General features: G+C 41.4%; 2 protein-coding genes across 3 annotated transcripts; both read right to left on the reverse strand.

The window, feature by feature from the left end:
- Positions 1-520: 520 nt before the first annotated feature.
- On the reverse strand, positions 521-10883 carry LOC118420770 (oocyte zinc finger protein XlCOF22-like). Of its 2 annotated transcripts, XR_004831786.1 has the most exons (7): positions 10744-10883; positions 9456-10363; positions 4014-4165; positions 3397-3483; positions 2918-3088; positions 1165-1702; positions 521-1121 (listed from the first exon to the last, which is right to left on the reverse strand). XR_004831786.1 is itself a non-coding variant. In XM_035827751.1 (6 exons), exons 2-6 carry the CDS (start codon positions 10359-10361, stop codon positions 1303-1305), a joined length of 1716 nt encoding a protein of 571 aa, XP_035683644.1. In that variant the 5' UTR covers positions 10362-10363; positions 10744-10883; the 3' UTR covers positions 521-1302. The 2 variants fall into 2 exon arrangements, 1 of the variants encoding a protein (XP_035683644.1); XM_035827751.1 differs by having other exon boundaries at positions 521-1702.
- Positions 10884-11139: 256 nt separating this feature from the next.
- LOC118421266 (cell wall protein DAN4-like) lies at positions 11140-15901 on the reverse strand. Its single transcript, XM_035828486.1, has 2 exons — positions 15883-15901; positions 11140-14495 (listed from the first exon to the last, which is right to left on the reverse strand). The coding sequence occupies exon 2, from the start codon at positions 14469-14471 to the stop codon at positions 11796-11798; it is 2676 nt and encodes an 891-aa protein (XP_035684379.1). The 5' UTR covers positions 14472-14495; positions 15883-15901; the 3' UTR covers positions 11140-11795.
- Positions 15902-16365: the final 464 nt, after the last annotated feature.

Consider the following 16365-nt stretch of genomic DNA (forward strand, 5'->3'; position numbering starts at 1 on the left):
CCATAAATTCAAGTTTGTAACACGTTATAAACATTGAATTTAGGAAATGTCATATCATTTCCTGAATCCTGTGGTGCTCTGTGAAAATGCAGTATTGGTTTGGGTATATCAATTTGTGTGTCCAGCTGTATTTCCTCATATTTGTGGTCTTGATGGATTGTGATGATATCTAGTATGTGGGTTCTCAGAAAGAGGAAGGTCAAGGTTGATTTTGGGCTTTCTCTCCTACTACAGTACAACTTTTGTAAGTTTTTGGATTTTCTGTACATGTCCACCACATGCTATTTTCTTGAATCTTTTGTGGCAGACAGCTTTTGCTGCTAGGTAAAAGTGGTGCATGTTTTAGCCACCTATAATGTTAGCAGCTTTATGAATGATTTTGCTGCTGTCTTTATGATCCCCCCCCCCCCCCCACTACAGCACAACAATCTAGCTGATTATCTAAATCACTTCATATCCAACTATGAGCAAAAGTCATATTAGATGTGGAAAGGAACTGAAAGGACGACAGCACAAACTGTTACATTAAACACATTCTGTAATATCCTTAACACAAAAAATAGAATACGTACAAATGAAGCGTATACACATTATGTCTACCTACTTGTATATTTGCCCTCATTTAAAACACGGATGGAAAAACCAAGATGGATGTTAAGTGCAAGGCACATGAGCTTGTACATCAGTGTTCTTTTCATCCACACTAAATTAGGTAAAGTTAGCACCTGTGACTACAATCAGCTAAGAACATCAGCATACCCCTCAACATTGTTGAAAACGGAATTTCAATTTGTAGTATTTTTAAACCGAGGCAAATATTAATCAGCAGGCTAACCACCGAGGTATTGCCAAAAAGAGCACACTATACAGTCTATCTAGAATGACACACTACACAGCAGTTTTGTTTCCTAAGAACGGTACATTAAGAAAGGTAGGTACACCAACATGTAGTCAAATAGCCTTTTTGAAGGTGTACTGCAGGTGAAGGTGAGTTGCTATCCACTGAGTCTAGAGCAGGGTATTGCAAGGCATAGTCAATCTCTCTCCTTCCACTGACTGTTAACTTCTATAACAAGCCGTCAGGTACCCATTTTTAAACCTGCGTGGAGGGATAAAGTTGTATAAAGTCTCTTTCCCAAAGTATATACAGCATTGGTGGCCTGTCAGAGGACTTGGACTCAAAACCTCCGGGTTTTACACGTACACCAAATACCCTAATCATAATATGACAAAGCGACATTTTGACACCACACATTCATTTTCCAGGCTAAGAAAAAAAAAAGACCTTACAAGACCAAATCATTAAGATGTTAGAGGCACAAAAATGATTGTGGCCACTTCCTGCGAAGTCCCTGCCACTTCTGTCATTGTTTCTTTGTCCTCTACAATCACTTCAGGCATTTCCTCCTTCTTAACCTCTCCCTCTGGGTCTGCTTGTGGACCCTCCACTACCAAATCTATCACTGCATCCATTTTCAAAGCGTTTTTGTGGCTCTTCATGTGGTGGTTGTACGCCTCCCTCACGTGGAACTCAGTGGCGCAGTCCGTACATTTGTAGACCTTGTCCATCCCGTGGTGCGCCCGTTTGTGGTAGTTCAGCGCCTCGCTGGAGTTATAACTCTTGTTGCAGATGAGGCAACTGAAGGGTTTTTGTTCCATGTGGCGATTCTGGTGTCGTTGCAAGTCTCTCTTGTTTTTTCCTCTATCATATTCATAAGAAATGAAAAGAAAAAGGAATTAGTATGACATGACTGTATTTGTCTATATAATAAGTACTTGCTATATCTTCATAATCAAACCTACAACCTACCCAAGCAATAGCCAAGAGGGTACCAGTAGATTTCTGGCTTTGGCTTAGGTCCCGATTGGAAAAAGAGGCCCTGTTCAGTTTACGGGCTGTTTTTTCGAGACCCAAGAGTTGTAGGTACAGGCATACGAGGGGCGTGCAATTAGTAATGGTCCTGACCCATTTCCCATAGCAGGAGATTAATGAAACTTGGCACAGTTATAGTCTTTCTCTTCATAGGAATCACCCAGAGTTATGCATTTCTCCCATCGTTTGATGCAGCTCTGGACACCGATTTTGTAGGACACCCCAGGTTGGTCCTCCAACTGATGCCTCATCAATGGCACAAGAGGGACGACCAGGTCTGGGAGCTGTTTCCACAGACTTCCAGCCACGTTTGAATTCAGGATGCCAGCGTTTTACAAGGTCATATGATGGGGCATCATCACCATAAGTTTCATTTATTTCATCAAAAGTCTTCTTTGGTGTGCGTCCTTTCAAATACAAAAACCGGATCACTGCGCGACACTCAACTGGTTCCATTTCACACCTGGTCCATTTCGCACCTGACTAAGTTCAAACACCAGTAAATCAGAAACCACAATTAGTTCAGAGCTGTCTTTTGCAACATAACCCATAGAGATATGAATTATTACACATACAAAATTTCATTTAGATCAGACAACTGGAAGTGGGTCAGGACCATTACTTATTGCACGCCCCTCGTACATGTATAGACAGTACAGACCAGTACACCTGATAGTTTTGGACAGTCATGGGCAAAACTATCATGAGTGAGGTCAAACTTCATAGATACACAGTGCTATTGTGTTTTTTTTGGGTACCCTTTGCATGCATTACAAATACGTCAATTTCATTGAAAAATATCTAAAAATTTGAGCGTAGGGCTATGTAGTGACAAGATTTGAATCAGACACCTGTGTGACCACTAGCCTCTACCAGGCTCCGCGGATCGGTGATCTAATTGTAGAAATTGGACAAACAGAGTTATAGTATGCTAGGGGTGTCAGCCGGCTAGAAGAGTACGTCAATTCCTCACCGACAATTAGAACACCAATTTGCTGAGCCTTGTAGAAGCTATGTGACTACTCCTAAAGAGAGAAACTTTACCTGTATTGACACTGGTCACAAGGGAAAGGCCTGTTGCCAGCATGTACAGCGTTGACATGTTTCAGCATGTTGCTCTTCTCCAAGAAGCTCTTGTGGCAGACGGAGCAGAAATGCAACTTGGCCGTCTCCCTCCAGTTGCTGTGTATTCTCAGGATATGCTTTTTTGCATCCCTGTAGAAGAAAACCGTGTGCATGAACAAGATGTGCAAACTCTGTCAAAATGTACAGTGCCACAGCCTAGAGGTCCTATTCTAGTACGTATACCATAACAAACAATACATGATGGGACAGTGCAAATTATACGCAATGCAATAACACTTTACATGAAGGTAACTGTTTTGCACAAGGGGATGCGGTGAGGCCACCAACATGTCAAAGTCTAGGGAGATACCCGTTTAAGTAAACCAAGGAGGTTAAAAAATTATTTTTCAACCTCCTTGAGTGAACTAAGTCTTGTATTGTACCTGTCAGGTACCTACCTTTTACTGGTGAAGCATTTTCCACAGTGTTCGCACAGACACGGCTTCTCACCGGTGTGGGTTCGTTTGTGAATCTCCAGCTCCGCTCTTTGTGTTAACGGAAAATATATAACCATAGGGTTGTCAAGTATTAGAACAAAGTGATACTGTGTATTTTGTAAATACCATACCAGTAAGTTATGACATTTATCATTATATGCAAGGACTTGATTTTGAAGTTGGAGAAGAAAGGATGTTAAAAAGTTAAAACAATTCTGCAATGTTACAATAGCAACACATTGCAAAAACCTATCCAAAGCATATTCACAGAAGATAACATATTTGTAATAGTCTGTTCATATTCCAGCACTCTCTGTTTTCTGAGTACAATATATTCATTATTCTAACTAGCATATGTGTATTTAGCTGGGTCAGCATGTATATGTTATGTTTCTTACTTTTGAATGCCCCCCTTAGTCTTAGATACACTGTACCTGTATGTTCAGTCACTCTTGATGTGGCATTTCTTGTGTACAAAGATATTCAGTGACTAAAATACCAGCCTGAATGAAACTATTTAAATCAAGAATCCAAAATACAACTACGAGTACTAAGGATTACTGATACTGAATATTTACCTGCTACAATAACGGTTATTGCAGGTGTCACATTTGAACTTCTTGATGGATGACTGTTGCTCGATGGGTAGGTGCACAGCTTGGTGCAGCCGTAACTTGTCCTTCTTGTAGAACTGTTTGCCGCATACTTCACACTGGTGCTGAGGTGGGATCTAAGTATGATGAGAGCACAGATTCAAGTACATATCAAATCTTTATCTCATCATAAGAAAATGACTGTCCTTGGGCCGCTGGGGTCTCTCCAAGTTTTTTTTTTCAGTGTACAAAACTGTATATGTGATCCTATCAGAGATACGCTGGACCTCAAAGACATTGCCCTACAACACAAGTCACAGTGGATGATGAAGTGGTCCTGAACGTGGAAGCCAGCTTCTGTTACCTTGGGGACATGCTCTGTGCTGGTGGCAGATGTGAGCTTGCAGTCACTACCAGATCCTGCGTTGCCTGGGGTAAATTCAAGAAGCTCTTGCCCATCCTTACTTCCAGGCACCTACCCTTCAAAACCCGTGGTAAGGTGTTTGACTCCTGTGTACGTGCGGCCATGCTCCATGGGAGTGAAACCTGGGCCCTTACCGCCTCGGATCTACAGCAGTTGCGCCGCAATGACCGTGCCATGGTCAGATGGATTTGCGGTGTCAAACCCCAGGATGAGACCCCTTCATCTAGCTTACTTGATAAACTTGGTATTCTGGACATCATCTCTGTGTTGCAGTCCCGCCGGCTTAGGTGGTTTGGGCATGTTGAAAGATCGAGTGACTGCATTAATAAGATCACCAAACTGAAAGTGTCTGGCAACAGAGGTCATGGTAGACCAAGAAAAACCTGGAGGGAGTGTCTCTGGAGGGACTTGAAGGTGTGCGGCCTGACAGGGGTCGACCCACTGGACAGAGCCAAATGGAAGCCAAGTGTGAAGACTAGCCGACTGCTGCCTACCCCTGCGTCAGGGACCCCAGCAGCAGTATAATCAAACAAAGGATAGTGAGTGAGTGAGTATATGTGAAGGGGGCATGGTACTAGTAGCATGGTGAAACCAGGTGGCAAGTACTACAGGTTTGAGCAAATTTGTAGGGGGGGCTGGGGGCATCCTGAAAATTTTGGAATTTATATCCTTATTTAAGCTGTTTCCTGTATTTTGAGAGCCAAACTTAATAAAATAAAGCCAAAGTTGTTTATTTTTGTTATAAAGGAACAGGAAAGACCCATACACTGGTCACTGAAACACAGCATAGGGGCACAAATCACACTTAAGGGGAACCAAACCACGCTGCAGAGACCCCTACACTTAACATTAACTGTGCAGTCAAGAAACTTCTTAGGGCTAATTTTCATGTGATGCTGTTTGAAACAGAATGGTGCTTAAAATTACCAGGTTTGTAGTTTTAAGGTGTATGTGGAGCAAGATACATTGTAGGTACATTGTATTGTATAATGTCAAAGTTGAGCTACCTCAGAGACATAAACTATACACATCAAAATTGCAGAAAAAATTCCAACAACTTGCATATCGTTCAGATTTACTGCATTATCTTCATTTGTTCAACACTTACTGTTACAGTGTGATCATAAAACGAATGTAGTCATGTCGTGATCACTAAATTTTTTTCTTCTTAAGGCCATACCAATTTTATTTGTTGGTTCTCGGAATCGCCGCTTCTAATTTTCCCAATTTGTAAAAAAAAAAAAAATTCCATTCAGTTAAGTTAGTGCTGCCAAACTTTGGTTCAGTTACAAAAACAAACCGCCTGGAAGCACCAGTACATTTACTTTCTCTCACCCCCAATTCCTTTGTTACCAATTGATTCACTTCTTGTTTGTTGCAAAGTACATTTGGGAACACATAAATCTTCGTGAATATGAGATACACACATGGGCATACCATAACACAACGTAACGTTAGCAGAATCAGAAGTTCAGAAATTCGGCAGAGCATGTGCTCTGTCGCACACGCACACATTCACACGTAAATTTTCAATTGAAACACAGAAATCGGCCTCCAAAGAAACAACTCAATAAATTACCAATACTTGTCCACTCTTGTACCTACTTGGGAAACATGTTTTGATATGCCTGTATGGCACAAATCCGTCAAAAATCCGCTGAAAATGGAGACATAAACAAGCCGGTCGGCCATCTTTATTATTTTCACTCCGCGTACCGAAGGTACGCTTCGAGTGAAAATATTGTTTTCGTACCGTTTCTTCTTTCTTTCTTTCTTTCTTTCTCCTGTCACGACCTTTAAAGTGTTTCCTCTCCGTCGTTCTTAGCCCGAATGACTTGAAATTTGGCACAAGTGTACCTTGGGTCAATACCCTCAGACGTTTTTTTCGGTTTTTTGATAGATACTTTTAAAATGATTTTATGGATGTTTTTAGGTGGTGTTTTGACCGAACTGTATAATTGTGCCTCCCGTGCCCAGGTATTAAACCCAAGGGACCCGAAATTTGGTATGATAGTGCATGAGATATTTACTAAAAGAACCCTGTTATCATTTTTGGCACAAAATCACTTAAAAATGATTTATAAGCCAATTTGGCGGGGTTTTTCGTCTGCGTTTTCGTCTTCACCGCCTCTGAGCGTCTCACCATATATGGTAAATGACGTAATCACCTTCCCTGTGGTATGACCAGGTGGCCCCGTGCACGTGGTCACCCCTGCTTGCTCTAATTAATATTCATGAACACGCGCAAACGTCATCCGGCGAATGCGGGTGTTGTTGGAATATCTGCTGTTATCAAATTCGTGAACGACGAATAATGACACGGTGTGAGGGCATTGTTCTCAGTGCTATTGTCACCAATTCAAATCAAATTTATTGTCACAAACCTCGACGCAAGCACAAGATACGTTGGCACATTTTAGACAGGATGCCACCCTCAGTCAAGTGTAGCCTCTACCAGGCTCCACGAATCGGTGGTCTAATTGTAGAAAGTGGACAAATAGAGTCAATAGTATGCTAGGAGAGTCGGCCGGCCAGAGGATTCATTTCAAGTGCAGGATTCACCACAGAACAAGTCATCAACAACAGAGAGAAACAATATCGCAATCCCAGTGCGAAAACCACAACGCCTAAAGCTCAGAGCTGTTTGGCATGGTCGATTTGGCGGTGCTTGAGCCCCGCTGTTACACTGTCCACAATTAAAAGCCGCTCCGCGTCAAAAAAATAGAAGAAATTGGTCAGGAAAAGACAGAAAACACGCCAGATAAGTTAACGTCACATGGCCGAGGACTATAGTTTGCGACTTGCAATTTGCCAGGCCGGCCAACACTTATAGGCCAATTAACTCCAACCAAGAAGGTTATATACTAGGCTTTTATTCCTTGAACTTGGCAAAAGTCCTCTATTCAACCAGGCGGAAGTCTGGTAGTGGCTAATAAACCGCCGCGCGGGTCGCCTTGCTGCCACATGTACACATGATCACATAAAAAAAATAATGACATATGTATTAGCGTTGAATTATTATTTTTGAGAAGGTTCCGTTTATCACGGAACTGCTGTTGTTTCAGAAATCTCACTGACTTTTGCTTGCAAACACGTAAATTCCTAACTTGCAACTACAGTATTCTCAGCGGCGCTCAACGCGTTCCTACGTTTCACCATTTGTGGTAAACAAAGCCGACAAAAGGGTCCTTGAACACGCAGCTGGCAGGTGCGGCGGGTTCACGGTCTGCTAATTGAATTGTCTCGGTAGCCAATCAGCAAAGACTTCGTACTACTTAGTGGATCACGTGCGCAGTGCCGCGCATAATAAGGTTCTCGAGATCTGTTAGTTTATGTGAAAAATAAATGGAACTTTAAGGTTATAACAGACGTATAATTACTGCAATTGCTGAGTCCTTTTAGACAAAAAGCATACAAAACATTTAGATATATGAAACAGACTTCGTGCAAACATACAGTGGCTAATAATCTTTGTTCATCAATATAATGTATTACCTGATTAACTCTAGGTATAAAAACGGAATGTGATCCTTTTTGCCTGAATACAATGTGCATAACTTTATATGTATTTGTACTGATAATGTCATTGCAGTTCAGCCATGATATCCAATTGGATTTTTAAAAAAATGCACTTTGCTAAAAACGGCTAATAAGCATATCTTGGTAAAGAGTTAAAAGTGTAGTGAAGTTTGTTTGGAGAGGTACCGGTCTGCTTGTATGAAGATTAGTTATGCTTGTGACAACCTTGAATAAGTGCAGTAATTGCCCTTGCCTTGTGTAAATAAGCAGGGGAACTTTAATCATAACCACGCTATTGTCTGCTGTGGGTACGTAATACTAACGTTTAGGGTCGCATAACGTGTTAACGCATCTGTAGAAAAAATACAACACAATTTCCGTTTGTGAAATAAAACCTTTTTTCTTGAAGTAAAACGGTGCCTTCTTTGTTAATCTGTGAAACACTGGCATGTTGTGTGCGTGTTGTTATCAAGAAATAAAAATTGGATTACCGTATACATAATAAAAATAGTATAGTAGCAACGTAGTTCCAGGTCATTCTCACATGGGATTTATTTTTTTCAAATTCAATTTTGGAACAGTCCATGTTTGCATAAAGGGGGAGAGCGGAGTGAAAATAGCTGAATTTGCTCCTAAGCAAATGCCGGCCTTTCTAGTTTCAAATATTTATTTTGATTTGCAGCAGCGCCCCACAGTGATTTTTGGCAAAACTGCAGATTTTACAGCTCTTGATAGCATGTAGGTTTTTCCAAAGAGGTTTAATCAAGTTGCATCTTATTTTTTTGCCAACAAAAAATTGCAACAAAAAGGGAGAGTAAACATATTGTTTTATACAACATGTAGTTCAATACTTTGGGTTGTTCATGTATTTTTAGTGTAAGTATTTGTAATTTTTTTTCCAATTTGCACCAGTTGACCATGAAATGTATGTAGAGCCTTGAATTGATAGATTTTATCTACTCAGAGGGCAAATAAGACTTCCAGCAATGCTATTTCATTTCTAGATAATATTTGCTGTTGTTGTTGCATTTCTGGAAAAATACTTTATAGGTCTGTTTGAGATGTTTTTTGTTTACCGCATGGTAAGATAAAAATACAAATCAGAAGGTTAACTAGAAGTAGAACAAAAGGTAATGGATAAGCTGAGTTGAGCTGAAGAAAACTGTCAATTAAGTTTGTCTTTAATACTGAGCATTTCTGTTAACTGTAGTACTGACTGTACAAATTGTAGGTAAAACTTATGCCAACATGCAATTTTGCAATGTAATGTAATGTAAGTATAACTGATTAACTATTTCTAGCATACGTATTAGTATGGATCCAGGTCAGGACTTATCACCCTGGACCTCTGGACCTGAACCCAGACTTGTTGCAAGTTTTTTTTTTTTTTTTTTCGCCCTGTCGCTTCAACTTTTTTCTGAAAAAATCCGAGAACCAACAAATTAAATTGGTGTGGCCTAAATGTGTCAAACTTTTGCACTTACCTCAGAGTGGTACTTTTGAGTGTGATACTTCAAAGAATCGCTGCGCTCAAATACCTTGGAGCAACTCTGGCAGGGGTGGTAAACCTTGTTGGTGCCACACGTCCGCCTGTGGTTGGTGAACGTCTTCCTTTTCTCAAACACTTTTTGGCAGACTTCACATGTGAAGGGCCCAACAAAACGTGGTCTTCCTTTTGTCTTTTTGATTGTGTGCGATTTCATCAGATGCTCATCCAAGATATCTTGACTCTCGTAGCCTTTCTTGCAGATCTGACAATGTAAGAATTTGTGCTTGTGGACTTTTTTCATGTGAGTTTCAAACCTCTTCCTTATTTTGAATTGTTTGGAGCACTGGCTGCAAGAAAATTGTTGTTTACCCGTGCTTGTCTCTTTGCACGGCTCAGACATTGTTTCTTCGCTACCTTCTTCCAAACTTTTTCCAATATCATCATTTTCAGACTCGCATACCATATCTTCTACATCATCTCCCCCTCTTTCGTTTTCATCATCAATGGTTTCAGACATCGACTGTCTGACATCAGTTGTTTCCAACCCGCCAACATCTCGCACTGCATCTTTGTTACTGGTTTTGTCAGCATTTTCCTCTGATTCTTTGACCTTTTCCTCTGATTCTTTGACCTTTTCCTTATCCCCTGAAATATGATCATCTCCAGACTTTTCCTCCTGTATGGTTTGCACATCGTTTTCTTCTTCACACGACTTAGTCTTTACTGTGACTGGGACTACTTCACTTATAAGCTCAATGTCCGTGCTGCTATTTTGCATCTTTGCTTCCTTGACAATACCTGTGTTTGACTCATTTTTGTCTGTAACCGTTTCAGTTTGCTGGGCAGTTGGGTTCGGTGAGGCCTGCTGTGTCATTACTTCTTCCGAGGGTGCGACATCCATGGCTGAAATTGAAAAAAATTATGTACAACGTGACATTTACACTGAGCAATTTTGATATACTTTGGGCTCCGCTCCTGAGTTGTTGCCAAAAACATGTCAGGCTATGAGTATGGCTCTTCTGACTAAAATATACTTCACAATTTAAGGAATAACACACACTAACACATTATAACGTTATAGATTTAAAAGGAAGTTAATTCGTGCCTACGTTTTAATGCATTATATTCATATTCGGCAAATGGCATACGCCTGTGAGGCGTCGCCATGAAAATTCCGAACCACAACAAATATAGCTGTATTGGAGGTCAAACGGAGACCTACAGAGCGTTGTTAGCATTTTGAAATGTACACAATATGATAGAAATACTTAATGATGGCTTACCAGTGCTTAAATTCACCAAAATGTTGCAGAAATCGAGTTTTCCAGCTGCACTACCAGCGAGAAGAACAATGTGACCTTTCACTTGTTTTCCTGTCAGGGAGTTCAAAGGTCAATATTTATGTCCTGATAACCCAAGGGTCTGAGCAATATCACAGGACGATTAAGCACTTCGCTCAATCATCTCGTTTTCAGCAATTGACTAGTCTTTTCGTCTTAGAATGCTATCATAAAAACACAAGTATTAAAAACAACATTGAAACGCATCTGCACTTGGGTAATGTTTAATGCAAAAATATCTGAATTAAAGATATTTGCGCTTCTTATGTGCGTGCATGTAACGTTTTATGTAGGTTCTGTTTTAATAGATACATTCACTTCAAAGAGTAAATTTAAAAAGGAACATTGAAACATTTATCTTTATTGACAGTGTGACAGTTTTACAAACACCGTGTGATGAGGTCGGAATGCTAGTAATCAGAAACCTATATATCTGATTTTTTTACTCCTTTTTTTCACCGCTTGAAACTTAAAAACCAACTAAAAATAGTTATGAACAATTGTTTTTAACAAGACGCATATATGTAAGCAACGTAATTCAACATCCATGATATTTCATTTTTAAAACATTGTAGATATATATATATATATAGGAAGAAGACAATGAATATTAACCGTGCACCTTACCATACAGTAAGAACTATATAACGAACAATTAAAGATGAGATAACGTTTTTGAAAATACATTCTACAATCCTGATTTAAAAACTTCATGATGTCCATAGTCTAAGTCGCAGCGGTATAGCGTCTTCTCTTTATTTCGGTCAATGGAATAGATACCGTTGTTTATTACATTTATGGTTGATCAAAGAAATAAAATGACAATAACTTTATTGTGGATCATAAATAACAAGGATTTCCATTTCATATACATACGTAACCAACCTGCTATTCTAATGAACAATAGTGTTGTGAAACAGCCATCTCTAAAATTAATAATATCATAATATATATTACAATGGACAATACGGATACTAGTAGATAATGTAGTGAATCTAATAACTTTGAAAAGGATTGCTCCAGGTTGTCCCTTTGTGAGTTGTTATGTGTGCTGATAGATCTTTATGGTCCAGAAACCCCCTAGAGCAGAAGCCACATCTGTACGGAATCTCGCCAGGATGATTTGACTGCAAGTGCCGCACCCGATCTTCCTCGCTATTGAACTGCTCACAACAGAAGTAGCAATTGACGACTTTCTCGACCTCCGGGGGTGGAACCGGTTGATGGCAAAGCTGACGCCGAATTCTTGCAACAGCGTCAGGTTGTGAACTTACTCCCCTCGTGTCTGTAATGTCTTCTTGACGCGAGCTGTCATTTGACGACGAACGCATCTTCGCACTGTCAGTGTTGATCCTCTTCGAAGTGGAATCCTTTTGCTTGTCCTCTGTCCGCTTCCGACTGTGCTTCTTAGACGAGCTCCGTGGTGGCGAAGAATCCCTGTTCTTAGAGAGATTAAGTGCCGCTGCGTCATGCTGTTTCTTCTTGGTCGGAGACACTGCTTCTGAAGAGGATTCGTGTCTATCTTTGGCCTTCCTCTTCTTCTTGTCGTGCTTGTTCTGAACATCTTCTTTCATACTAACGGCGGCAGTGCTTGCGAGATCATTAAGCCTTGGACTTGATCTTCTATCATCGGGTTCAACAGATAACGTCTCACGTAGAAACGTGCCTTGGTTAGTCTTATACAGATTTCCTTTTCTTTCAACAACAGAAGAACCACCCTTTTGGTCTCCTTCCGCTACGAAAGTGATTTCGATGCCAGACGAGTCTTCCGTTTCCTTTTGTGGGGCAGTCACTGATGCTGAAGTCGAAGCGTCGTGGATGGGTGCGTCTTTTATGTCAATGGTAGATCCATGGCCATCTGAAGTAGCAGTTTTTATTTTTGCCAATTCAACTTCACCTTTCGGTGACGATGCTTCCGTGTCGACACTTTCTGACGAGACTCTCTTTTGCTTTTTATTGTCTCCCTCAATGTAGTCTCTCTGCTCTTGTTGTTGCTCTTGGTCTCTACTTTCAACGATAAAGCCACGAGAGCATGGCGAAACTACGTGTTTGTCTCTGGATTCCATACTGAGACCATCTCTTACATGTGAGTCTCGGCCGTTGCTGTCTTTCGACGTGCCAGTATACGTAGTACTTGTAGCTTGAGTACTTCCAAGTTTACCAGCCCCGGCTACGTTTTCACCATCTTGTTTAGGCATGGTTGCCTGGTTCTGGTCAACGTTTTTAGCTTTTGCTTCATCGTTAACCAAATGCATCAGAGCTTCGTTCTCGTCTTCGTTGACATTCCTTGAAGGTAGTTGCTGGTGGTCGTCTTCGCTAATGGCACTGCTGGATGTTTGAAACGCGGTCATGGTAACATTTTCGGTGACTTCTAATACTGCATTCGCGCCCTCAGAGGATCCACTAAGAGTTCCGTAACAAGTCGTGTCGACGAGTTCTGATTGGTCGGTTTGAACCGAAAGTCCCGATTGGTCAGTTTGAGCCGAAAGTCCTGATTGGTCAGTTTGAGCCGAAAGCCCTGATTGGTCAGTTTGAACCAAAAGTCCTGGTTGGCTGGTTTGAACTGAAAAGTCCTGCCCGTAAAACAGCTTGCGACACGATCCAACCACAGCAACTATCCTAATCTGGCTGTGACCCGAGGGTGTTGAAGGGTTTGCCGCAGCACTGCTGTTAGCAAATGCGGCCATGGAGGCGGTTTCGTTATCGCCGCTCTCATGTGGAGACACTGACGTGGCAGCACATTCGACCGATGAGCTGACTAGATTGACATCTGTCGTCTGATCTTTCCAGGCTTGATTTTCTGCGTAAATGTAGCCCGTGTCGTGTCGAGGCCCAGTAGTGGGGGAGGAGGTGTTTGTATCTCCGCCTTCGGGCAGACCCAGATTGCCGCTATGGCAAGCTAAATGCCCCATAGAATCAGCCGCTGATGATAGGTACGCTGGTGTAGCTGGTGTGTCACATCGTATCGGGGTTGAGCTGTTGGTTCGACCAATACCTGGGCTGAGGTTTGAAGACAGCTGAGGCGAGGTCGTTGACCCTTCAGTGCTGGCATAACCCGGTGCAGAAGTATACTGCATGTTGCCTGTTTCGCCAGTCCATGGATCGGGTGTCACTTGTTCTGTTTTCACTCTTACGGTGGCCAATGACTGTACATCTGTTTGGCTTCCACTGCTTTTAGCTGTTCCAGTAACGTTTCGGTCTTCACCAACGGGGCTGACGTCATATCCCTGCTCTTCCGATGCGCGCGCGCACTCCCCGTGTATCCCAGTACCGGATTGGCTAGTACCGACGCCAAGGTGAATATTCTGCTGGAAAGTTTGGCAAAGTTTAGCCACAGCTTCCACCTGGAAGTACCCAGCAGCAAAGGACACGTCTAACAAATTCTCTTGCGATAGAGTGAGCTCTGACGTGTACATCCACTCTATCAAGGGCCCCACTCCTTTTGGTGTAAGAAGTGGAGGTAGACAAATCTCTGACGTACTTTGCACTTGAGCAGAAACGAACGGGGAAAGCGCAGCCAAGACACAATAATGTGCATTCAGTTCCAATCCCTGTAACTTGAGTTTGACATCACAGAATCGCCCTGTAGTTCTCTGTTGGTTTAGTTGCTGCTGTAGGATACCCGGTAGATTTGGGGACTTCAACAACTTATGGCCGTGATATCCGTCCATTGTTCTATCTCTAGATGAAGTCACCTGAAAAATAAAACACAAGGTCACCAACTGTGCGACATACAGTTGAATCAAACTATGTTGACAAAGACTATTGCTTGTTCTAATCCCAATTTTTTAGCTATCCGTCCAAGAGATTTAATCAAATAAATCATACGCTCTCTACACTCAGCCGACAGCTAAAAACACATGATTTTTCTTTCATCATTTCGCTGGCTATACTTTCCGACGTTGGTACCCAATATACAGCATTCAAGCGTAAACCTACAAGAAGATAGAACAGTCGGCATTGTAACCCTAGCAAGAATGCGAGATGACCTGGAAAATGAAGCAAACAAAAGGATGTAAATGTTACTCTCCAAGCAGAGGTTGAGTCACGTAGATATAGTAGTACTATTAGACAAGTAGTCGGAGGAGCGCCGGTGTAATTTTTCCGACTGCTACTACTATATCTACGCGACTCAACCTCTGCTTGGAGAGTATGTAAATGTCACTTTCTAAATACGTAGAGGGCACCAAGAGGACTAAGCAACATTCCCAAACTCGCATAAGCAAAGTACCAGAGTGCAAGCACCAGTGAGGACAGCAAACTAAAAGAGCACCAAGCAGAAAAATCACCACGAGATCACGTCTAGCGGAGAAGTAGACGCTAAACAAGGACAATAACAACAACAACGTAAACATATGCTTACGTACACAGAAACTTTGAATTAATCAATACGATAGTCTCTTTCTTCGAATATCGATTTGACTAACCTAAAAACGGCATGCCCACTCCATATGTACAGTATATCGTAGTACCCGTGCATTCACTCACTCATTCATTTATTCATCTAATCACTAGTACGCACATCGAGCGTTGTTTGTTATTTGTCTAGACACTACGCGACGAAACCCTATTTGCATAACTACGTACAAAGTTTAAAACAAGATACACTCTTTCAAATGGAGCAATCCTATAAAAGCGACATCTGATCCCACGAAACAAGCAGGATTAAAGCAAATTTAATAGGTTGAATAATTGATACTGTGACTTTGCTTGTCCATATATGATATGCACGGCGTATAATTTGGTAAACCATATATTTGAGACACGTCGCAAACTGTCTTTAGCGCTATAAGCGTAGGAACGACAAATATAACCGACCCGCATCGTAATCTTACTACCAACACATCAATCCACAGATCCTGTTATTCCTGCATGTTTTCTATTGTATGTAAACACAGGAGGCGGAGAGCTTTTTTCTTGTAGACAACGTTGTACAGCAAAACATTTCATCACAAAATGTAACCGATTCAGCCATAATAACGCTATTTTCTTTGTGTATTTTAGCAAGAAAAGCCACTAGCCTGATCCAGAACATACACAAGCACAATATTATCACCGAAAAACAAGCGAGTGTCAACAAACCTGCGTTTGCGGCGCTGAAAGAGACTTGAAGAGACCAATTTTATTGAACGCCAATTTCCGGGTACGCCATCTTGGTTTTACACTTTGACCCCTTTTGGAAAATACCACTCGTTGCAGAGGGGTGTGTGTTTGTGTGTGTGTGTGTGTGTTTGTTTGTGTGTGTGTGTGTGTGTGTGTGTGTGTGTGTGTGTGTGTGTGTGTGTGTGTGTGTGTACTGGTGTGTGCTCTCTCCCTCTCTCTCTCTCCTCTCGTCTTTTCATCAATATCATGTCCCACGTCCCAAGTCTTTTGTCACTCTTTATAGGGTCTTTATAATTTTATAGGCACGGTTACTGCGTAGTCTTGACGTATGGTACATGTACGCTCTGTATAACCTGCCAGACATTGTACATGTTACAATTGTTGTGCAATAATAAAGATTGATTGCGGAATTCTAGTTTGTTGGTATAGGTGCCGGACTTCGTTCGAAAGTGATTCGAATTT

The sequence above is a fragment of the Branchiostoma floridae genome, chromosome 8 (assembly GCF_000003815.2).
Source record: "Branchiostoma floridae strain S238N-H82 chromosome 8, Bfl_VNyyK, whole genome shotgun sequence".
Taxonomy (NCBI): domain Eukaryota; kingdom Metazoa; phylum Chordata; class Leptocardii; order Amphioxiformes; family Branchiostomatidae; genus Branchiostoma; species Branchiostoma floridae.